This window comes from Papio anubis, chromosome 19 (genome assembly GCF_008728515.1).
Source record: "Papio anubis isolate 15944 chromosome 19, Panubis1.0, whole genome shotgun sequence".
Lineage (NCBI taxonomy): Eukaryota > Metazoa > Chordata > Mammalia > Primates > Cercopithecidae > Papio > Papio anubis.
The window spans coordinates 16,534,383-16,559,051 of record NC_044994.1 but is presented as its reverse complement, the minus strand read 5'-3'; the positions used below and the strand labels follow the sequence as shown (position 1 = coordinate 16,559,051).

The 24,669-nt window shown below is 43.7% G+C and overlaps 1 protein-coding gene across 7 annotated transcripts in view; it reads left to right on the top strand.

Moving 5' to 3' along the window:
- Positions 1-24,669, top strand: part of OSBPL1A (oxysterol binding protein like 1A) — a 247,289-nt gene that overhangs the window by 34,402 nt on the left and 188,218 nt on the right. For 4 of the 7 annotated variants that reach the window (XR_004180037.1, XM_017951628.3, XM_017951626.3 and 1 more), the window contains exons 2-4: positions 5,702-5,824; positions 13,916-14,001; positions 15,342-15,416. Coding sequence is in view for 6 of the 7 variants with exons in the window: in XM_017951628.3 (XP_017807117.1) it covers positions 5,704-5,824; positions 13,916-14,001; positions 15,342-15,416 (282 nt within the window). In the remaining variant the exon portion in view is untranslated. Of the gene's footprint in view, positions 1-5,701; positions 5,825-13,915; positions 14,002-15,325; positions 15,417-20,019; positions 20,059-24,669 lie in introns of those variants that run through there. The other 3 variants (XM_031658742.1, XM_017951631.3, XM_017951632.3) reach the window with 3 other exon arrangements.

The window sequence follows — 24,669 nt, the reverse complement described above, 5'->3', positions numbered from 1 at the left end:
TAATCTATATAGGTACCATCTGTCCTAACAATATATTGCAATTTCATGGTTTTATAAATTATTTAAACTTTTTTTCTTTTTCTTTGATTTACTTTTTTTTTTTTTTGAAACAGGGTATCACTCTCATCCAGGCTAAAGTGCAGTGGCGTGATCTCAGCTCACTGCAGCCTCTACTTCCTGATCCTCCCACCTCAGCCTCTCAGGTAGCGGAGACTGCAGGCGCACACCACCATGCCTGGCTTAATTTTTGTATTTTTGTAAAGATGGGGTTTTACCATGTTGCCCAGGCTGGTCTTTATCTCCTGGACTCGAGGTCCACCCACCATGGCCTCCCAAAGTGCTGAGCCATTGCCCCCAGCTTCTTCTATAATATATTTTTATCAAAAAAATTTTTTTTTTCTGAGACAGGGTCTCTGTTACACAGCCTGGAGTGCAGTGGCACGATCTTGGCTCACTGCAGCCTTGACCTCTTGGGCTTAAGTGATCTTCCTACCTCAGCCTCCCCAATGGCTGGGACTACAGGCTCACGCCACCATGCCCAGCTAATTTTTTTTTTTTTTGAGACGGAGTCTCGCTCTGTTGCCCAGGCTAGAGAGCAGTGGCACGATCTCAGCTCACCGCAAGCTCTGCCTCCTGGGTTCACACGCCATTCTCCTGCCTCAGCCTCCTAAGTAGCTGGGACTACAGGCGCCCGCCACTACGCCTGGCTAAATTTTTTTTTTTTCAGTAGAGACGGGGTTTCACCATGTTAGCCAGAATGGTCTTGAACTCCTGACCTCGTGATCCACCTGCCTGGACCTCCCAAAGTGCTGGGATTACAGGCGTGAGCCACCACGCCCGGCCTCATGCCTAGCTGATTTTTTGTATTTTTATAGACACAGGGTCTCACCATGTTGCCAGGCTGAGTCTTCTGTAATATTTTTAATGGTTTCATAGTATTAGGTGAATGAACCTTTATTGATGGATCTTTAATTTTTTGTTCTTTCTTTCTTTCTTTTTTTGAGATGGAGTCTCCCTCTGTTGCCCAGTCTGGAGTGCAGTGGTGTGATCTCTGCTCACTGCAACCTCTGCCTCCCAGGTTCAAGCGATTCTCCTGCCTCAGCCTCCTGAGTAGATGGTTTTACAGGCGCCCACCACCACGCCTGCCTAAGTTTTGTATTTTTAGTAGAGACGGAGTTTTTTTTGCCACATTGGCCAGGCTGGTCTCGAACTCCTGACCTCAAGTGATCTGCCCTCCTCAGCCTCCCAAAGTGCTGGGATTACAAGAGTGAGCACCTGTGCCTGGTCCTGATTTTTTTTTCTTTATAAATAATGCTACAGTGAATATAAGTATTGCTAACATTTTTAAAATATTAGATATTTTAACAGGTGAATGAATGCAGAGGGGATTAATATAAAAGCTGATTAGCACACTGAAGAAAGGGCATTACAATCACTGTTAGATGAAGTCCCCCCAGAAATTTACTCTGAAAATAAGATTCTGAGTCATGACAGAGATTCTTTACTTGGCCGAACTTTAATCAGACTTCTGAACCTTCTGCTGGGTCCATCTGTGTACTTCCTTGTAAAATCCGGTTTTAGCAAGAACCCTCCACCCTTGATATCTGCTCAGGTTCCTCATCCTCCACCATCCCCCGGGTGGTGTCTGACCACCCTGGCTTGTCTTCAGCGACAACCCTGTTAGTTTGGTTTAGCCAGAATCCCCTCTGCCCCTGATGTTTCCTCTGAGTACTTTTCCACCCAATGACCCTGACCCTGCTCCTTGGCCATAATCCCACTTGTCCTTGCTGTATTCAGAGTTGAGCTTGAGCTCTCTTCCCCACTGCAAGACCGTCTTGTGGTGGTCCTTGTAACTACCACAGAGGTCCTGAATAAGTCTTTCTATCATGCTTTAACGAGTATCACTGAATAAGTTTTTCTTTAAACAGCCTGATCCTGGGTTTGGCTTCCTGCAGAGTTTATAAGAGCTTTTTCTTTTTTTTCTTTTTTCTTTTGAGATGGAATTTTGCTCTTTTTGCCCAGGTTGAAATGAAGTGGCACAATCTCAGCTCACTGCAACCTCCGCCTCCTGGGTTCAAGTGATTCTCCTGCCTCAGCCTCCCAAGTAGCTGGGATTACAGGAATGTGCCACCATGCCCGGCTAATGTTTTTGCATTTAGTAGACACGGGGTTTCACCATGTTGGTCAGACTGGTCTCAAACTCCTGACCTCAGGTGATCGACCCACCTTGGCCTCCCAAAGTGTTAGGATTACAGGTGCGAGCCACCGCACCCGGCCTATAAGAGCTCTTTCAAAGGGAAGCCACTGAGCGAGGCCTTGTGCGAGCACTGGAAATAGGCCTTAGCCAGGCTGATGGCTTAGTAGGGCTATAGTAGGGACCAGATGTGGGCTCCTGGATGGCAGGAATTTGTTGGGGGATTAGGCTCTTCACTTTCTGCCTCTGAGCCCACAGGTATTTCTCAGGTGTGGGTGGAAGGAGAACACTCCTGAGGGGGTGGAATTAGGACCCTCAGCTGAACAGGCAGCAGAACATCCTTAGCGTAGGGGCCAGATAAACCAAGTATGGATAAGAGCTAGGCCAGGCCCACAACTAAATATCCGGGGTTTCCCCTCACTCTGGGGATTCCTTTGCTAATTTTCTGTTTCTAATGTCTTTGCTAATGTCTTCCTCTTCCTTGGTTTTTTAATTTTGGTGGGCTACGCCCCTGGTGGCTTCCTGAGAAGTGGTGCACGGGAAATAAATTGATATACTGGTATATTTAAAAATGTCCTTATTGTACTCCTACTTTTGGTTGGCTAGTTATAGAATTGGGGGTTGGAAATAATTTTCCTCTAGAACTTTTGGGCATTGCTTTATTGTCTTTTGGATGCTTATATTGTGATAGAGAAGTCAAAATCATTCTGATTCCTGCTCTTTTGTTTATTACCTGATATCTTTTGTTACCAAAGTTCTAAAATTTCATGATGATGTGCTTTCATAGGTTCTCTTTTGTCTGCAGATCAGAAATTTTCCAGAATTGTCGGGCTCTCATTAGGCCTTTCAGTGCTGTAAGACTTCCTTAAATTCTTTTTTTTTTTTTTTTGAGACGGAGTCTTGCTGTGTTGCCCAGGCTGGAGTACGGTGGCATGATCTCAGCTCACTGCAACCTCTGCCTCCCGGGTTCAAGCGATTCTCCTGCCTCAGCCTCCTGATGTAGCTGGGACTACAGGCCGGCCTCCCCTACCACACCTGGCTAAATTTATTTTTCTATTTTTAGTAGAGATGAGGTTTCACCATATTAGGCTGGTCTTAAACTCCTGCCTCAAGTGATCCTACTGCCTTGGCCTGCCAAAGAAATTCTTTATTTTCTCTATCTCTGTTTTCTTTTTATAGAACTTCTGTTTCAGTGTTCGACCTCCCAGACCAATTCTCTTAACAGTCTTTTTTTTTTGATACCAAGTCTCACTCTATCACCCAGGCAGGAGTGCAGTGGCATGATCTCAGCTTACTGCAACCTCCATCTCCCAGGTTCAAGTGATTCTCCAGCCTCAGCCTCCCGAGTAACTGGGGTTACAGATGTGCACCACCAGACTCAGTTAATTTTTGTGTTTTTAGTAGAGTTGGAGTTTCACCATGTTGTCCAGGCTGGTTTTGAACCCCTGGGCTCAAATGGTCTGCCTGCCTCGGCCTCCCAAAGTGCTGGAATTACAGGCATGAGCCACTGTGCCTGACCAACATTCATCTTTTATCTCCTATTTTCTTAACGGTTTTATTTTCTAGGAGATAGTCTCAACTTATTTTCTAACTCTTTTATTGAAGTTTAAATTTTTGCTGTTTTTATTTCCAAAGTTCTTTTTCTCAAGCTTTGTTTTTTTTAGATAGCATCTTGTTTTTGTTATAGAACAGAATATCATTTATTATCTAAGGATATTAGTTATTATTTTTTAACCTTTTCTTTGCTGCCTTGTTTTCTCTAGGTTGCTTTTCTTCCCTGTTTGGTTCTGGTCTTTGTCTTTCATGTTTAAGAGTGGGGAGCTAGAAAGTTGGTTGAAAACTGAGACAGTGGGTGGAGCCTGTTGACTGCTAACTTCACTGTAAGGTTTTCCTGGCTTGACCACTTGCTGGGAGCTCCTGGTGTCTCTCTTGTACTTTAGGAAATAGAACTAGCTAAGTCTCATAGAGGGTAAAGCCTGGCTTGCCAGCATAAGAAATGCTGATTAGGGGTTGAGGGCTGGGGTCCACCTGTTTACTCTGCTCTGTTTTGAAACCATGCCTTCAAAACCCATCGAGTCACCAGCCTATACAGCCCATCTCTTTTAACCTCACTGGAAGGTGTATTTAACCAGTCCCCTGTTGATGACAAGGAGTGGTTTCTAACTTTTCCACTATTACAAAAACTATAATCTTTATGAACATGCTTTCAAAATAATCTTGTGTGAGATGACAGCAAACATGAGGGGAAAAATAAACATTTAAATAAAAAATCTTGTGTAAATGTTTCTGCAGGATAGATTCCTAGAAATAGAGTTGCCCAGACAAAGTAAATGGTATGTATGAATTTTGAAGTTTATTTGATATTGCCAAATTGCTGATCTCCGCCTGTAATGTATGAAAGGTTGTATGCATTTATATTCATTTTAGCACTGTACAGGAGTGCTATTTCCTGCCCATGCCAGCATTGTTTCTTGTCTGTTTTTATTTTTGCTAATTCGATGGGCAAGAAAACTGTCACTTGTGTTTGAATGATTTCTGTTTGTTTGATTATTAGTAAGAATGACATACTTCTGGGAATTGCTGTTTGTAACATTTTCTCATTTTGACATAAATGCTTGAAATTTGGTTGTAATTTTCTGTATTTGGTTTGGGGCTTGATAAGAAAATATGATAGAAAAAAAAATTTTTTTTTTTTTTTTGAGACGGAGTCTCGCTCTGTCGCCCAGGCTGGAGTGCAGTGGCCGGATCTCAGCTCACTGCAAGCTCCGCCTCCCGGGTTTACGCCATTCTCCTGCCTCAGCCTCCCCAGTAGCTGGGACTACAGGCGCCCGCCAGCTCACCCAGCTAGTTTTTTGTATTTTTTAGTAGAGACGGTTTCACCATGTTAGCCAGGATGGTCTCGATCTCCTGACCTTGTGATCCGCCTGTCTCGGCCTCCCAAAGTGCTGAGATTACAGACTTGAGCCACTGCGCCCGGCCTATTTATTTGTTTACATATAGCTACTTCAGGATGCTTATCTGTAATGAGTTTCTATTCAGAATGACTTTTTGCACAGTTTTGAATGTGTTAGTTTACATGTTAGTCTTACACTATTCCTGTATGAATGGTCATATTTTGACTTTATCTCTAATTTTGTTTTTTCCTTTTATGTCTAATTTTTAATGTAATAATCATTTGCATAATACTATGTATTTGACAGAATGCTTTCACATACATAATCTTATAACGAACAGTTTATGAGGCTGGTTGTATTTTGCAGATGAGGAAACTAAGGCCTTAAGAAGTTAAGAGACTTGCCCAAGTTTCTAGTATACTGCTTCAATAATAATAGGAAGGGCAAGGGGTCTCAGGCTCAAGTTCTCACCCTGCAATGGATTTATTCAGTTCTTGTGTCTGTCTTATCAGCTGCAACATGATGATGATTTCCCCTTTCTATATTAGCAGGTAATATCTAAAAGCTAATTATGTTCTCAGATACTAGCAATGTTATTATTTTCTTAATCTAGAAATGAGCACAGAAGCAGAGCAACAGCTTCTCCATCACGCCAGAAATGGCAATGCTAAAGAAGTACGACAGCTATTAGAGACCATGGCGAGGAATGAAGTGATTGCTGACATTAATTGCAAAGGTAAACTTTGAATGGATTTTGTAGCTTTCTCGTATGAGTCTGCACTACTCTTGGCATTTATTTAATGCTAACCTTTCTGATCTATCATGTAATTAATCTCTGTCATGCTAGGAAGAACCCTACAGATTGAAGGAAACGTCTCTCCTAGTCCCCTCTAAGTCAGAGAAAGGGAGGTCCATTCTTAAAATTGTTATGGATCCCAAATATTACAAGCCACAAGGGTGACCCTAGCCCACAGGATATATCCTATGATAATTTTTTTTCTTCTTGAAGACATTGCAGTTGACCTAGCAGGTTTGAGTGTTTACTGTGTGCCCTGGAGATAATGATGAAGAGGCAGATAGGATCCCTGCCCTCATTGAGCTTAGTCTAGTAGATTAATAGATCAGACTAGTGTGCCTTACAAAATATGCACCAGGATGTGGAAGTGCAGGTGTCATGGGAGAGGTGTGGAACTGGAACTGGAAGGATTAGCTTCTTGGAGGAAACCATTCTAAGGTGAAATGTGAAAGAGTAGGAGTTAACCAGGTGACAATAGAAAAGAAAAAATGGTTCAAGGAAGAAGAAACAACATAGCAGCCAAGTCATAATGCGCCTTGGGTAGCAAAGGGGCCAATACATCACAATCTTGCATCAAATGTGCAGAGAAATAAAACGTGTTCTCTAAAATGGCTCTGGTATTGTAATAAACCCCTTCATGTTCTCGGAGGTGTCAGGGGAGTAAATGTTAGTCTTTGGGTACTTCTGTCTTTTTTGTTTGTTTGTTTGAGACAGAGTTTTGTTCTGTTGCCCAGGCTGGAGTGCAGGGGCTTGCTCACAGCTCATGGCAGCCTCAGACCTCTGGGCTCAAGTTTTTGTCCCACCTCAGCCTCCAGAGTAGTTGGGACTACAAGCACATGCCACCACGCCTGGCTAATTTTTTTATTTTTTGTAGAGATGGAATCTTGCTGTGTTCCCCAGACTGGTCTTGAACTCCTGGTCTCAAGCGATCCTCCTATCTCGGCCTCTCAAAATGTTGGGATTACAGGTGTGACCCACTGCATCTAGCCATACTTTTTTTTAGTAGCTCTTTTGATAAAGTCTTGATCTCCCTTCCCCTGTATTTCCTCTAACTTGGTGTTCGAGTGTAGAGGCGAGCCTTGCTGTGTGTTTGTGCAGTGGAGAGGGCAGGGTTTCCTCAAATCTATGACTCGGCTTTGGTTCCTCAGCCATCCTTGTCTTCCTGGTGCTCCTTAAGCATTGGAACCTGACGTGAAACTCAGGTAAAAAGTCAAAGAATCAGGTCTCTCAGTGTGTTGTGTGCTATAGTAAGACTCCTTGGCTGTATCAGGAGACTCTCATGTGGCTCGTGTTACCCTCTGTCACATCTTCATCTGGCACCTGGCCTAGGCTTGCTGGTTCAATGCAGACACACTCCTGTTCCCCTCTTGGGAGAGTGGCATGTGGGAGCCAATGCCATGGCGGAAACTAGAATAGCTCTGGTTAGCCAAAATGTAGCCTTCCCTTAGGACACCTTACTGAGTCTACTTTGATGCGGCACCTGGCAGGGGAATGCTAAGATGGGCGACCTAGAGGGGTCTTTTCCTGCATCCCGGAAGCAGCTTTCCTGTTCTCCGCGTCTCCTCAATGCATCCCACTTTCTGAGTGTAAGATCCAGAGCCATGTGTCTCAGCTTTTGTCTTTTCTTCTTCCACAGTTCCTCAGTCCCAGAAAGGGCTGGCTTCAGATGGATATTTTATTCTTTTTGCTACTTCCTCCTCTTGTACCAGGACAGCAAACCTCATGACCTCACCCTCAGTGGGGAAGAAATAGCATCTTTGCAATAGGGAAGAAACTGTGATCTGAGGATCTGGGTTGTCTAGAGACTGAGTTGGAAAAAGGAATTTTAAAATGTCTTTGTTATGGAGAATGATCTGAGGAAAAAAAAATATTTAAAAAATAAAAAATATATAAAATTTGCCCCTATTCTTCAGCAAAGACTGGCTATTTATCTTTACCTCAGGATTCTATTTTGAATGCCAAAACATTTGATCATCCTCAGTGACCCTTTTCTGTCTCCCTTTCCCACCTCCACCCATGGTTGCCTCAGGCCAATTAGGAGAAAGTCATCTACTTGGAAATGTAAAGCTGAGAAATATGTTAATTTTTTTTTCAATTTTCACCTCATTTTACCTGTCAGTCAGACTTTATCTTAAGGGTAGTTTGAAGGGTTGATGCAGAAGGTGACATAGTCAGTTGATGTGCAGTTCTCAAAGGAGCGGGGAGGGGTGGGCAAGACCAGGCGTGAATAATGTTTCCATGTCGGGGGTTCCTTCCTGGCATTTCTTGGTTTTCTTTCATTTCTTTCTTGTTTTTCCAAATCATGACAAATTGGGAAAATGGTATAAATTACTGTGATTCTCCTGCAAGAATTAAAGGTTAAAAGTCAACATAGAGATGTTACTGTTGGGAAGGAATCCACTGATGTCAAGTTGAAAGTGAGGGAAAGAAGGGCTGATGTGAGTGGAAAGTGAAAGTTAGCTTTTTTAGGGTCTGGGAGAGGAGAATAGAACTAGTTTTGCTTGTAGCTGGTGTTGTGTTACAAGTATGTGTTCCTGGTCCTGTCTGTTGCTAGTGTGAGTCATTCTTGCAAATAAAATAAATATTAATATGTATATGTGTCCGGGCACAGTGGCTCATGCCTGTAATCCCAGCACTTTGGGAGGCTGAGGTGGGCGGATCATGAGGTTAGGAGATTGAGACCATCCTGGCCAACATGGTGAAACCCCATCTCTACTAAAAATACAAAAATTAGCTGGGCATGGTGGCGGGCGCCTGTAGTCCCAGCTACTCGGGAGGCTGAGACAAGAGAATAGTTTGAACCCTGGAGGCGGAGCTTGCAGTGAGCCAAGATCGTGCCACTGCACTATAGCCTGGCGACAGAGTGAGACTCTGTCTCAAAAAATAAAATAAAATAAAATAAATATGTATATACATAATATACTTTTTGTAAATTCTATGAGTGATGTTCCAAGAAATAATAAATTTTGGAAGCAAACTAAGTACTTATATTGGCAGTCTCAACACACAGTTCTGTGTATTGCCGTCACTTTACTAGGTGGTCCAAATGTGAAGTTTTTTTAATATTCCCCAGTAATGCCTGCCAGTGTTTTAATATTCTATGTAGTGTACTGTTCTTTGTAAAATACTCCAAAACTTGACATTTCTTATTCATTGAACACACCCTTTTAGATATCGATAAGTTGTGAAAGAGTATAAAACCTGTATGAAGTTTTAAAAGGAAATGTAGGATCTTGGAAATTTTTTTCTTTTTTTGAGACATAGTCTTGCTGTGTTGCCCAGGTTGGAGTGCAGTGGTGCAATCTTGGCTCACTGCAACCTTCACCTGTTGGGTTCAAGCGATTCTTGTGCCTCAGCCTCCCAAGTAGCTGGGATTACAGGTGCCCACAACCACACCAGGCTAATTTTTGTATTTTTAGTAAAGATGGGGTTTCACCATGTTGGCCAGGCTGGTCTCCAACTCCTGACCTTAAGTGATCTGCCCACTTTGGCCTCCCAAGGTGCTGGGATTACAGGTGTGAGCTGCTGCGCCTGGCTGGATCTTGGAAATTTTCATTTCTTGATCCACAGCCCTATTTGGAAATACTAGATGTGAAGACACCAGCTCAGAAGCTGTCATAGGAAGTGGGAGGAGACAGTGTGGTTTGGATGGGGGCAGAAGCAGTGGTAATGGAGAAAACTAGATGTAATGAATATTTAGGAGTTGGAGTCAGTCAAGCTAATTGAGTGTGGGGTGAAAAGGAGAAAGCAGGAAGGTGCTGCTGCTGTTGAGTGAGAAGTGAGGGGAATGAGGGGCCATCCATTGTGAACACACATGTGGGAGGGGCCTGGTGGTTCCTGTGAGTATGTGTATGGAGGACGACAGGTGAGTTCAACTTCGTGCTTTGTGGGCCTGAGGAACCCTGCCCAGCCAAATGGAGATGTCTAGTGGACACTGTGGAGATGGAAATATGGATTTTGAAGTCAACAGCACAGAAACAACGGAAGCAGTGGGAGAGGGCCATGAAATACCTCTTTTTTTCTTTTTTTCTTTCTCTCTCTCTTTCTCTTTCTTTCTTTTTTGCGACAGGGTCTTGCTCTGTCTCCCCTGCTGGAGCGCAGTGGTGTGATCATGGTTTACTACAGCCTTGAACTCCCAGGCTCAAGTGATCTTCCCACCTCAGCCTCTGGAGTAGCTGGGATTACAGGTGTGCGCCACCACGCCTGGCTGATTTTTGTATTTTTTGTAGAAATAGGGTTTCACTACATTGCCCAGGCTCATCTTGAACTCAAGCAATCTATCCGACTTGGCCTCCCAAAATGCTGGGATTACAGGTGTGAGCCACCATGCCCAGCTGAAGTACCACTTTTGAAGTGACCAGTAATGGACTAGTCGGGGAAAATAAATTTTCCAAAGGATATGGAAAAGTAGTGCCAGAGAAATGAGAGGACCCACAGGGTACAGGGCTGTGGCAGCCAGGGAAGAATGTGGCCGTGCTGTCCAGTGATGCAGTGATGGCGGAAACCTGCCCCCGGGACCCATTTCTTGTTAAAAACTGAGGATGGTGTTCATGACCTGGTGGGAGATGAGCTTCATCTGCAGTCGGTGGGGGCTGACAGGAAGGACTGTCGGGTAGAAAGAGCCAGTGAAGAGGAGAATGGGGAGAGTGAGGGGCGCAGTAGCTGCCAGGGAGCATGGAGTAGGGAGGGTTTCATTTGTGTTTCCTCGTTAAATGGGAGAGATCGGAGCATTTACTCCTTCCCATGGCAGCTAAAGGGGGAGAGGTTGAAGACAGGTGAAAAAGGAGGGCCTGAGAAACAGGAAGGGGTGGGCCCCAGGATCCGGGAAGAACGGTTAGTCTTAGACCTCGGAAGGAAAGTTTAGCAGAGTGCCTGTAGATCCAGGCGGGGTGGTTGATTTGGTGCTGGAAGCGCAGAGAATTCTATGAAAGCTTCTGTTTTCTCTGTGAAGCTGAAATACATCATTTGCTAAGGTAGAGTTGTCTGGGTAAAAGGCTTGAGGAGAATAGTGAAGGACTGAATTACTTTTTGTTGGAACATATGAGAGATGCTTGGACAGGACCTTACAGAAGGGCCTTCAGCTAGCGTGAGGTCCTGAGTTTATGGTGTGTAAATCCACAGGGCTCTGTTGTTTTTCTTCACCATTGGTTAGCCACCTGGGTGTGATTATGGAGAAACTGGGCTCGTGTACTTAGCAGGCTTTGGAGGCTTTTTAGGCTGCTGTGACAGATATTATAGTGAAGCCAGGATTTTCAGGATATGATAAAGAAATGTTGAAGTGAGGGATTAAAGAATAGACACTGAATGTATTGAAGGAAGTGAAGATGGAGGGTATTTACATATACATGAAAGTGATTAGGCCTGGCACAGTGGCTCACCCCTGTAATCCCAGCACTGTGGGAGGCTGAGGTTAGAGGATCACTTGAACTCAGGAGTTTGAGACCAGCCTGGGCAACACGGCAAAACTCCATCCCTACAAAAGAATTCAAATATTAGCCAGGTGTGGTGGTGCATGCCTGTGGTCCCAGCTACTCGGGAGGCTGAGGTGGGAGAGTTGCTTGAGCCCAGGAGGTTAAGGCTTCAGTGAGCTGTGATTGTGCCACTGCACTATAGCCTGGGTGACAGAGGGACACCCTCTTTTGAAAAAAGAAAGTGATTAGAGCTGGGGGCTGGGTAAGTTGAAAAGAAAGTGTGGGGGATGGCTGTGTGGACAGGCTGCGAAGTCGGGAGTGCTTGGGAAAGTGGCTTTCTGTGTTCTGAGTCCAGGGGTGTTGATGGCACCCAGGCTGTGGCTCTGGCAGTGGGTCCCTGACCTTAAGCAGAGGCATGGTTTGTGAGAAATAAGGGAAGCTAAGAAACTGAGAGACCAAGGTGCTGAGTAGGCAGTTGACCCCCTGAGGATGGTGGCAGGATGTGCAGCAGACTGAAAGTCTATACTGCCTGAAGTTACTTGGTGAGGGTAGGGCCACTGGGAGGCTGGCAGATGGCAGCAGAGAAGGCCAAGAGCTTCGGCTTAATGACAGAAGCCTCAAAGGAGGAGCTGTGATGTGAATGGAGAAGTCATCAACCAAAAGCAGTAGTGGGTTTTTTGTTGTTTGAGACAGTGTCTCACTTTGTTGTCCAGGCTGGAGTGCAGTGGCACAATCATGGATCATTACAGCCTTGACCTCTCGGGCTCTGGTGATCCTCCACCTTAGCCTCTGGAGTAGCTGAGACTGCAGGTGTGCACCACCATACCTGGCCAAATTTTTTATTCTCTGTAGAGATGGGGTTTCTCTATGTTGTGCAGTCTGGTCTTGAACTCCTGGGCTCCAGCAGTCTGCCTTCCTTGGCCTAAAATGCTGGCATTATAGGCATGAGCCACCATGCTCGGCCAGTAGTGGGAGTTTTGATGTGGAGGTTCACATGACTTCTGTTCAGTGAGGTACAGGGGGGACAGGGGACCCCACCTGAGGAATAAGTGGGGGTTCCTTATCAAGATGAGCTAGGTTTCACTAAGAACAGAAAGCAAAAGATAGGTTCAGTGAAAGAGACTGAGGCTCTGGGATTTATTGACTGTGTAATTAGGGGTTCCACGGAGCACACACTTGAGAGGAAACAGATGTAGGAGTTTGGGTAAATGGCAAACAATCCCAGGGACACTGTTGGCAGCTGCAGTCCCTTGGGGGGTTGTTAGAGGCCTGTTGTGGGTGTGCTGAGGTTGGTGGCTGAGGTTTCTGTGGGTTCAGATCCTGGAATCCAGGAGCTGAGGGTAGTGTGTCATGTAAGTGAGGTACTGCAGCTCACAGTAACTGTGAAACCATCGCTCCTTCCCTGCAGTGGCCCCTGGAATAACATGTTCTTGGGCTGTAACAGCCCCATCACGGCAGGTGATTTTCAGATTTAATAGGGCTGTATTCGCTACAGTCTGATTGGGAATTTGGGGAAGATTTTGGGCTATCTCAGCTCTAAATAGCGCCCTGTGTATGTTTTTTTGCTAAATTGAATTAGTAGTTTTTGCAACATTCAATTGTTTATGCCTTTCCTCAGCTCTACTGCTAGGATCTGACACTTAATTGCCTTTAACTTTGATCCTCTCTTTCACCTTGGCAACCCAATATCCTCATTAACTGAGACTTTATCTGCAGTCAAAGAATCTACTTTCTAGCACTATCTGTAGAGTTCATAGCTTTCCAGATTGTATTAGCCCACTTTCACACTATTATGAAGAACTACCTGAGACCAGGTAATTTATGAAGAAGGGAGACTTCATTGACTCACAGTTACTCAGGCTTACCAGGAAGCTTGACTGGGAGGCCTCAGGAAGCTTACAATCATGGCTGAAAGTGAAAGGGAAGCAGGTACAGCTTACCACGGCACAGCAGGAGAGAGAGAGAGAGTGAAGGGGAGGACGTACCACACACTTTCAAACCCTCAGATCTCATGAGAACTCACTGTCACCAGAATAGCAAGGGGGAGATCCGCCCTCATGATCCAGTCACCTTCCACCAGGCCCCTGCTCCAATTCAACATGAGATTTGGGTGGGGACAAATCCAAACCATATCCCAGGTGCTGCAGGAAATATTCTTTACTGACTCCTGTTGTGATACAGGTGTACAGAGAGTTGCTGTGCGCTGCCTTCATCTCCTCCATCTACCCTCCTGATACAGGTTTTCAAAGAGAGTTGCTTGTTGTGAACAATGTCAAGAAAACCCCTCTTGACCTGATGATGGCAAGGTGATTAAAGACTTGGAGCCCTAGAGTCAAGAAGCTGCTAAAGATCATCTAGCTCGAATGTAACCCCCGTCCAGTCTCCCTCTACCCCTTTAGAGGTGAGGACATTGAGTCAGAAGGTGGCACCGGATCTGCACCTTGAGAGTTCTCGTCCTTTACACCCATTACACTTCTTACAAGGTCACGTACCTTGCCTCTCACTCATCAGCAGTACTTTGCAAAGGAGAGTATTGAGGTCGCTTGCTATGGAGAAGTTAATTTTGTTGTAAAATTACCTAAATATAATCTAAAAATACCTTATATTTTTACATTTTTAGGAAGAAGTAAGTCTAACTTGGGCTGGACACCTCTACATCTGGCATGCTATTTTGGACACAGACAAGTGGTCCAGGATCTGTTGAAGGTCTATTTATGACTAATTTTTAATGACTACAATAAATATTATTGTTATGTAAATTTTTAAATGAAAGTCTTAGAAAAGCCACCTGAGCCACAGTGACTTATTTAAAGCAATTGTTTATCATTCAAGACACCTAAGTGTTCTTTATTGAATACATGAATTAGGTTGGCCTGGTTAATTAAAATTGTATGTTTAATCATTAGATTTTTGTATTACTAGCCTTTAAAAATTATAAAAGTGGGCATATTAATGAAGATTTTATTTTCAGTTTTATGAGTGTGACAGTTGAAAAAATAACCAAAGCACACCCTAAATAATTAAAAAATAATGTCAATACACAAATAAAAATTAAAAAAAAAACAGAAAAAATTCACGATCTCTTAGCACTGCATTTAATGAGAATTGAGAGTTCATATTTCTTAATTCTGTGATGAATAACTTCTCACATTCTGATATTTCTGAAATTTGGTTACATCTTACAATTCATCTGTACGTTTAAATAGTGGCATCTTTTTTCCTGAAAACTTATTAAAGTGATAATGGAGGAAATGTGGTATTTCATTCAGAGATCATTCTCCTTTTATCAGTATGACTGCTTCTAAAGTAGAGTGAAGGTATATGGATTTTTTTTTTTTAATTGAGACAAGGCCTTACTTTGTCACCCAGGCTGGAGTGCAGTGAGCTGAGATTACGCCGAGTGCAGTGGTGTAATCTTGGCTCACTGCAGCCTTGACCACCTGGGTTCAAGTGATCCTCCTGCCTCAGTCCCTCAGGTACTGGAGCTATAGGCACGTACCTTCATGCCTGGCTAATGTTTTTGTATTTTTGTAGAGATGGACTTTTACCATGTTGCCCAGGCTGGTCTCAGACTCCTGAGCACAAGCAATCTGCCCGCCTCAGCCTCCACGTGCTAGGATTACAGGTGTGAGCCACTGCACCTGGCCAAAGTGTATAGTTTTTTAATGAAAAGCACCTTTTTACTTTTTATTCTTCTACCTATCAGGTAGATTTTTACCTTTCAGGAAACCTACTACACACACACACACACACACACACACACACACACACACACACATATATGAGATAGAGTCTTGCTATATTGCCAGACTTGCCTTGAACTCCTGAGTTCAGGTGATTCTCCTGCCTCAGCCTCCCAAGTAGCTGGGACTATAGGCCCATACCACCATGCTGGCTTTTTATTTTTACTATAAATTTAATTTATTGTTAGTAGTGACACCTAAACAGTATTAACAATTTTAATTTTTTAAGGCTTTAATGTATTTTGAAGGAATGATTTTCACCATTGTATATTTCTTGATATTTAAAGTGGTCATGTTTACTAGGCTGGTGCAGAAGTGAATGTGTTGAATGACATGGGAGACACGCCGCTTCATCGAGCTGCCTTTACAGGACGAAAGGTGAAAATCATTCTATGTTCAATGTTTGTAAGTGAGGTATTTGGAAGAGTAGTTACCATTGTTTTCTCTATTATAACCATCTGACCAGCAACTGGAGAAAGCCACACAATCAAATGTATACACCAGAACTTTGGGTCAAAAGGCCACAAGATCTTTGAGTCGGACAGTGAGGTCAAGTACTAAGGTCATGGACACCCCCACTCTGTAGCATCCCTGTGAGGAGATGATTCTGTTTCTGCTTGTGTACTCCAGCAATGGGGAACTCCTGATTATTCTTTTTTTAGAAAAATAGCTTTATCGAGGTATAACTTACATTGCATAAAATTCACCTGTGATATTGTGAAATATATATTTGGTCTTTGACCTTTTACACTAAAGATATACAAAAAGATGACTGGCAACCCCTAGCTGGCTTCAGGATAGTGGCTGGTCACCAGAAAGAGCAAGGCAGGACTAGGGGATTGGGATTTTCAACCCAACTTTGCAACCTCCAGGGAGGGTAGAGGGGCTGAAGGGGAAATTGCTCGCTACTGGCCAGTGGTTTAATCAATCATACTTATTTAATGGAACCTCCATAAAAACCTGAAAGGACAGGGTTCTGGGAGCTCCTGGGTAGCTGAACATGTGGAGGTTCTTGAACGATCGCGCCCCAGTGAGGGCATGGGTGCTCCGTGCCCTTCCCCCATGCCTTGCCCTGTGCATCTCTTCATCTGTATCCTTTGTAATGTACTTTATAATAAACCGGTAAATGTGTTTTACTGGGTTCTGTGGGCTGCTCTAGCAAATGAATGGAACTCAAACAGGGAGTTGTGGGGACCCTAACTTAAAGCCCATCAATCAGAAGTTCTGGAGGTCTGGACCTGCAGCTGTGTCTGAGGGGTGGGGAGAAGTCCTGGGACTGAGCCCTCACCTGTGGGATTGATACTATCTCTGGGTAGATAGTGTTGGAATTGAATTAAAGGACATACAGTTGGTGTTTGCTGCAGAACTGATTGCTTGCTTGGTGGTGGGGAGAACTGCCCCCACCCACATTTGACCACAGAAGTCTTCAGTGTTGCTTGCTGTGGTAGGAGAGCAGAGGAAAAGCATGATTTGATCACATATTGTAAGTGTGCATTTTAGTGATTTTTATACATTTACACAGTTGTGCGACATCATCAAAATCCAGTTTTAGAACATTTGTCACCCCAGAAGTTTCCTCTTGCCTGTTTAGATTCATCCCCTGCCCCTTTCCCATGCCTCAGGGTACCACTCTGATTTGTGTCCTGTCTCTAGATATTAGATATTTGCCTTTCCTAAACTTTTTTTTTTTTCTTTGAGACTGAGTCTCGTTCTGTCACCCAGGTTGGAGTGCAATGGCGCAATCTTGGTTCACCTCCGCCTCCTGGGTTCAAGCGATTCTCCTGCCTCAGCCTCCCAAGTAGCTGTGATTACAGGCCTCTGCCACCATGCCTAGCTAATTTTGCATTTTTAGTAGAGATGGGGTTTCACCATGTTGGCCAGGCTGGTCTCGAACTCCTGACCTCAGATGATTTCCACCCACCTCAGCCTCCCAAAATGCTAGAATTATAAGTGCGAACCACCGCACTCAGCCTAAACATTTCTTGTAAATAGTATCATACAAACTTTTGTGTCTGGCTTCTTTAATTTAGCATAATGTTGTTGTGGTTCATCCATGCTGTAGCATGTATCAGTAGTTTGGTCTTTTTTATGGCTGAATATTCCCCTGTATGGATATGCCACCTTTTGTTATCTGTTCAAGTTTTATTGAAAAGACTATCTTTTTGCATTGTATTGCCTTGATACCTTTGTTGGAAATCAACTGACCGTAATTTAAATGTTTCTGTTTTTTTTTTTTTCTTTTTTCTTTTTTTTTTTTTTTTTTTTTGAGACAGGGTCTTGCTCTGTGACCCAGGCTGCAGGGCAGTGGCACAGTCTCGGCTCACTGCAGCCTCTGCCTCCCAGGCTCAGGTGATCTTCCATCTCAGCCTCCTGAGAAGCTGGGACTACAGGTGTGTGCCACCATGCCTGGCTAATTTGTTGTATATTTAGTAGAGACGGGGTTTCTCCATGTTGCCCAGGCTGGTCTCAAACTCCTGGGCTCAAGTGATCTGCCCGCCTCAGCCTCCCAAAGTGCTGAGATTACAGGTGTGAATAACTAAGTTTTGATATTAAACAGTGTAAGTTCTCTAAATATGATCTTCAAAAAGTTATTTTGGGTATTCTCAGTCCTTTGCATTTCATATAAGTTTTGGGATCATCTTTTCAGCTTCTATAAAAACATATATTGGAATTTGTATGGAGATTGTGTTGTCTTGAATCTATAGGTTAATTTGTGGAGACTTGCCATCTTAATATGGATTCTTCTAATCCATGAATATGAAACCTCTTCATTTATTTAGATCTTCTTTAATTTATCTCAGCAATGTTTTGAAGCTTTTTTTTCTTTTTTCTTCTTTTTTGAGACAGGATCTCACTCTGTCACCCAGGCTAGAGTGCAGTGATGCAATCGTGGCTCTCTGCATCCTTGAGGTTCCAGCGTCCTCCTACATCAGCCTCCGGAGTAGCTGGGACTGCAGGTGCACACCACGATGCCCAGCTGATTTTTGTATTTTTTGTAGAGATGAGGTTTTGCCGTGTTGTCCAGGCTGGTCTCGAACTCCTGGGCCACCCACCTCAGCCTCTGAGTGTTGTGATTACAGGCGTGAGCCACCACGCCTGGCCTGAAGTTTTCAACATAGAGGTCTTGCAGTCCTTTTGTTAAGTGTATTCACCAGCCTGGCTTTAATCTGTGGAATCTGGAGTGAGTCTGGCCAGCTAATACCTCTGCTGAGTTAAAAAAAAAATTTTTTTTTTATTTTGTTTGTTTTAGAGACAAGTCTCACTATATTGCCTAGGCTGGACTTGAACTCCTGAGCTCTAGTGATCTTCCTACCTCAGCCTCTCGAGTAGCTGGGACTGTAGGCATGCACAACTGTGCCTGGCTTTCAGCATAGTATTTGAGGATTCATGCCTGCATCTGTGTAGCCTAGTGGTGAGCCCGTATTTGGGCAGCAGTGGGCTCCATTCCTCAATCCCTTTAGGCTCCTGCGCTCTGCCCTGGATCTGTGTGTAGGCTGGAGAGTGCTCTCAGAGTCCAGGCATTTCTCACTTCTTCCTCTGCTCTGACTTTTGCAAGGCCCCCTCTCCTTTCTCCTGCAGATGTGTGGAGTTTCCCAGCAGCCTGGGGTACCTGGGAAGCTTACCTACTCCTACTCCAGTTCTTTCATTTTCAGGGTAGTCTTGTTAAGTTTTAGGCTGTTTTGCCATTTGCCTGTGTGGTAGGCAGAATCATGGCCCTCCAAAGACATCCACGTCCTAATCCCCAAAACTTGTAAGTATGTTAGGTTACACAGCAGGGGGAAGTTAAAGTTGCAGATGGAGTTGAGATGGCTGATCAGCTAACCTTAAAATAGGAAAATTATTTTGGATTATCTCGGTGGGCCCAATGTAATCACAGGTATCCTTGGAAGTGTAAGAGAGGCTGGACATAGTGACTCACGCCTGTAACCTCAGCAGTTTGGGAGGCCAAGGTAGAAGGATCACTTGAGCACAGGAGTTTGAGACCAGCCTGGGCAACATAGGGAGAGCCCCATCTCTGAAAAAAGGAAAAAGAAAAAAAAAAAAAAGCCCGGTGTGGTGGTGTGCATCTGTCGTCCCAACTGCTCGGGAGGCTGAGGTTGGAGAATCACTTGAGACTGGAAGGTTGAGGCTGAAGTGAGCCATGATTTCACCACTTCACTCTAGCCTGGGTGACAGAGGGAGACCCTGTAAGAAAGAAAGAAAGAGAGAAAGGAAGGAAGGAAGGAAGGGAAAAGAAAAGAAATAGCTGGGTGTGGTGGTGTACTCCTGTAATCTCAGCTACTCGGGAGGCTGAGGCAGGAAATCACTTGAACCCAGGAGGTGGAGGTTGCAGTGAGCCAAGATGGCGCCATTACATTCCAGCCTGGGCAACAGAGCAAGATTCAAAAAAAAAAAAAAAAAAAAGAAAAAGAAAGAAGTGTAATAAGAGGGAAATGTGACTATGAGAGAATCGTCAGAGAGATACAGTGTTTCTGCGTTAGAAACTGGAGGAAAGGGGGCTGTGAGCCAAGGAATGTGGACAGTCTCTAGCAACTGGAAAAGCAAGGAAATGAATTCTCCCTTAGAGCCCTTACAACACCTTGATTTTTCCCAACGAGACCCATTCTGGACTTCTCAAATACAGAACTATGAGGTAACACGTTTCTTTCTGTTGTTTTAAGCCACCAAGTTTGTGGTCATTTGTTACAGCAGTGGTGGAAAGCTAATACACTCTAATAGAAAAAGCAGCCTCATGCTAGCAAGCATGTAGGTATTCTCATTTGTTTTCTGCTGTATTTGCTACTTTTACTGGGTTTTTGCCTTTTGTTTTAAATCAAGTCATTTCCCTCTGGCAGCAAAACTGCTGGGTTTCACTGCCAGGCCTGCCGTGGTCAGACTTGTTTGGGGAAGTGGGAAGGAGTAACAGCCTGTGACTAGAAAGCTAAAGACTCCCAGTGTTCTTCCTCCAAGTTCCTGCCGTTCCTCTGGAGTAACTGCCTCTCAGTTTGTTTCTTTAATGGATATCCAGCACCACGAAATGGTTAGTTTTGACAATTTTGTCCAGCTTTATGCTAATTTTTTCAGTATAACACTTCTGTTGTCCTTTCATAACTAAAAGTTTCTTTACCCCATATTAATGTTTTTTTGACTATTTAAATGATATGCAAAATTAACTATGACATAGGGTGTATTTCTTGTATATTCTAGTTGTTGACCATAGTCCAACATGATACCTAAAGGTGGTTTCATAATCACATGATTGGAAGCTTTATGTGAATTTATCACGAGTTAAAGAACAAGTTTATTATTATATTGTTTCACACTTTTCATTATTCTAATGACTAAATTTAACTAATGTTTAATACATTACCATGAGTCGATTCTGTATGCTAAGCATATTTGAATTAGTGCATTTTATACCACTCTGGTCTATTTGTTCATAAGTTGGTATTTGTGAACCAGATATGGAGTCTTAAGCTGAGAAAAAAGAACCTTTTATAATAAACAAAGGTTGTGGTTAATTTCTATGCTTGACTTTGTGGGGTTTCAAATATGAGCTGCAGATGGCTCGATTTGCCTGACTACATGAACTACTTGTTGTTTCCCTCTGTAGTCTTGTATTGCTCATTCTTTTCTATATACTTAAGAAAATTCTATTGTCATCTATTTCTGCATAGCCCAGATCTACCCATTCAAAGTGCCGCTCAAATGTAATATCCATAAATTCTTTCCTAACATCTTGCAGCTAGAAGGAAACTCTACTCTTCCAGGTTTCCTGGGCACAGTACAGCACTTTTATTCATCCTCTACCTTGTATTAGTATTATTTTTGTCTACGTCTTTTTTTTTTTTTTTTTTTGAGATGGAGTCTCCCACTGTCACCCAGGCTGGAGTGCACTGGCACGATCTTGGTTCACTGCAATCTCTGCCTCTCAGGTTCAAGTGATTCTCCTGCTTCAGCCTCCTGAGTAGCTGGAATTACAGGCGTATGCCACCATAGTTTGTAATTTTAGTAGAGACAGGGTTTCACCGTGTTGGCCAGGTTGGTCTCGAACTCCTGACCTCAAGTGCTGTCAATCCCAAAGTGCTGGGATTACAGGAGGGAGCCACTGTACCAGCCTGTTGTCTGTGTCTTAACTCTGCTACTAAGTCGCATTAATCTTGCTAGCAAGGAATTATCATGTTTTGTTTTTTGTGTCCTCCATGAATACAAGGTAAGTTTTACCTCTCATCTCTGTAATTACCTGGATTGAATAAGTTCATTTTTCTGTGTTCAGCTCTTTACATATTTGGCCATTTCTGCTATTTTCTTGAACTTTGAACATGAGACCATGCTAAACTGGGCCTTAGTTTGACATGCACATCAGCATATATACAGTAAGTCCTCACTTAATGTCAATGATAGATTTTTGGAAACTAACTCTTGGATAAATGATGTATAAGGAAACCAACTTTACCATAGGCCAATGCATATAAACAAGAGTTAAGTTCCTACAGCATAGTTCTAGTCACAAAAAAAAAAAAATCACTGCCAGGCATGGTGGCACATGCCCATAATCCCAGCACTTCGGAGTGCCAAGGCAGGTGGACTGCTTGAGCCCAGGAGTTCAAAACCAGCCTGGGCAACATAGGGAGACCTCACCTCTACAAAAAAATTAGCCAGATGTGGTGACATGCACCTATAGTCCCCGCTACTCGGGAGGTTGAGATGGGAGGATCACTTGAGCCCAGGAAGTTGAGGCTGCAGTGAGCCAAGATCATGCTACCACACTCCAGCCTGGGCAGCTGAGTGAGACTCTGTGTCAAAAAAGAAAAGAAAAGAAAATTACCACACTTTTAAATGAAGAGCAAACACTTATAATATTAAACATTGAAATAAATGTGAGCTATTCATACATTTAAAAAGATTAGTAGAAAGAAGTAAGATAATTATTTACCCATTTATCCCAGTTCAGGTACGAAGGTGGCTGGAACCTATCCCGGCAACTCAGGGAGCACAGGGGGATCCAGGCCTGGACAGAATGCATCTTGTCACAGTGCCACTCACATACGCACCCACATTCACACTGGGACAGTTCAGACACGCTCATTCACCTAATATGCACACTTCAGGATGTGGGAGGAAAACAGTACCTGACATACCCGCACACAGACATGAGGAGAACACGTGAACTCGACACAGACAGTGGCCCTCTCCAAGAATCGATTTTTTTTCTTGTGAACATTGCAGTGAAACGGTGTTGAATGGAATGGTGTTGTTTGAAGATCTGTTGTATTTTCTTAACTGTTATCTTAGAAAATAACACTTAGCTGAAGTTACATGATTGTGGTATGTAGGAAACATTAAAAAATGTTTGTGCTCATTATCTAAGCATGATTGAATTATGCAAAGAGTTTAATTTCTAATTGTTCTCATGAAAAGAATCAGTTTATCTAATTCCTATGTGATCATTTACCATGAAGATAATTTTAAAATATCTTATGATCCTGTGATTCAGTAAGTAGAATGTTGAGTTGAAAAGGGATTTGGTTTATTATAAAGCAGTTTAAAATCTTATCCTGTGGAATATTTTAAAAATGCAGCTCCCCAGCCTGGCACCGTGGCTCATGCCGGTAATCCCAGCACTATGGGAGGCCGAGGCAGATGGATCACCTGGGGTCAGGACTTCAAGACCAGCTTGGCCAACATGGTGAAACCCTCTCTCTACTAAAAATACAAAAAAATTAGCTGGGCCTGGTGGCGGGCACCTGTAATCACAGCTACTTCAGGAGGCTGAGTCAAGAGAATCACTTGAACCTGGGAGGCAGAGGTTGCAGTGAGCCGAGATTGCGCCATTGCACTCCAGCCTGGGTGACAAGAGCGAAACTCTGTCTCAAAAAACCAAACCAAACCAAAACAAAACAAAATGCAGTTCCCCAAATTTTGAGGGACCTTTGGGCTTTTCTTGGTACATTAGTGCCCTCTAGTGTTCTTTGATAAAAATCAGAATACTATAATTTTAAAATACGTTGTTTAGTATTTGTTCCTTACTTTACCTTTCAGATGCAGTTAGAATTCTAAAGTTTTTATGCCTTTTATAATCAATTTAAAATAGGAATATGGTATGTATAATGAATATTTGGATTGTTGCACTGACCTTTTAGCAGAATTGAGAATAGTTTTTTAAAAATTTTTATTTATTTATTTAGATACAGGATCTCACTCTTTCAACTATGCTGGAGTGCAGTGGGGCCCACATAGCTCATTGCAGCCTTGAATGCCTGGGTGCAAGAGATCCTTCCACCTGCAACTACAGGCGTGCACCAGTGTACCTGGCTAATTTTTAAAAATCTTTGTAGATACAGGGTTTCACTGTGTTGCCCAGGCTGGTCTCGAACCTTAAGTGATCTTCCTACCCCAGCCTCCCAAAGTTCTGGGATCACAGGCATGAGCCATCATGCCCAGCTGAGAATGCTTGTAAAACACATGCATGCTTCCAGAGCCAGGTGTAGTGGCTCACACCTACAATCCCAGCTACTCAGGAGGCAAAGGCAGGAGGATCACTTGCAGTCAGGAATTAGAGTCCAACCTGGGCAACATAACAAGAGCCGCCCCCCCACACATACCATATCTCTCTCTTTCTCTCTCTGTCTCTGTCTCTTTCTCTGTAGACGGGCTCGCTCTGTCGCCCAGGCTGGAGTACAGTGGTGCAATCTCAGCTCACTGCAACCTCTACCTCCAGAGCTCAAGCGATCCTCCCGCCTTAGCCTCCCCAGGAATTAGGACTACAGGCATGTGCCACTGTACCCAGCTAATTTTCTGTATTTTTTATAGGGACAGGGTTTCGCCACGTTGCCTAGGCTGGTCTGAAACTCCTGGGCTCAAGTGATCCACCTGCCTCAGCCTCCCAAAGTGCTGGGGTTATAGGCATGAGCCACTGTGCCCAGCCAAGACCCCATCTCTAAAAAACTCAAACCTGTTACATGGCATGTGCTTGTAGTCCCAGCTACTCTGGTGGCTGAGGCAGGAGGATCGCTTGAGCCCCAGGAGTTTGAGGTTGCAGTGAATGAGCTATGATGACACCACCGCACTCCAGCTTGGATGACAGAGCAAGACCCTGTCTCTAAAATAGTAAATAAACAAATACAATAAATGCTTCCTATGTTCAGTGTCTCAGAAATTCTCTCTCTCTCACCTAACATACAGAATATATGTATAATCCTGGGCTTTAGGATTTCCTGGGAGACCATTTCTCATGTTTATGTATTGAAGGCCTACTGTGTGTCAGGCGATGCCCAGACAACTTGACACGCATTGTTTCATTTGATGGAAAATGACTATCTCGAAATATCCATGTCATTTGTTGTAGATTGGTTCTCAGGGAAGCCGAGACGGAGATGAGTGGGCAGCAGGTTTATGGAGTGCTTGTGGCATCACGACTGTGGAAGGGGGTGGGGAAGGAGTGGACAAGTAACGCTGCAGACTCAAGCGATGCCTCAGCCTTCCTGCTGTGTGCGAGGCTTTGCAGAAGAGATGATGCTTCAAAGTTGTCCCTGTTGGGGATGAGAGGCCAGGTCTTGATGCCCTGGAACAGTAAGTCATGGATACAGGCTGCTCTGGAAACCCTCGTCCCTGGAGGTCTGAGCCCCTGGATGCCATGCCCTTCTTAGGC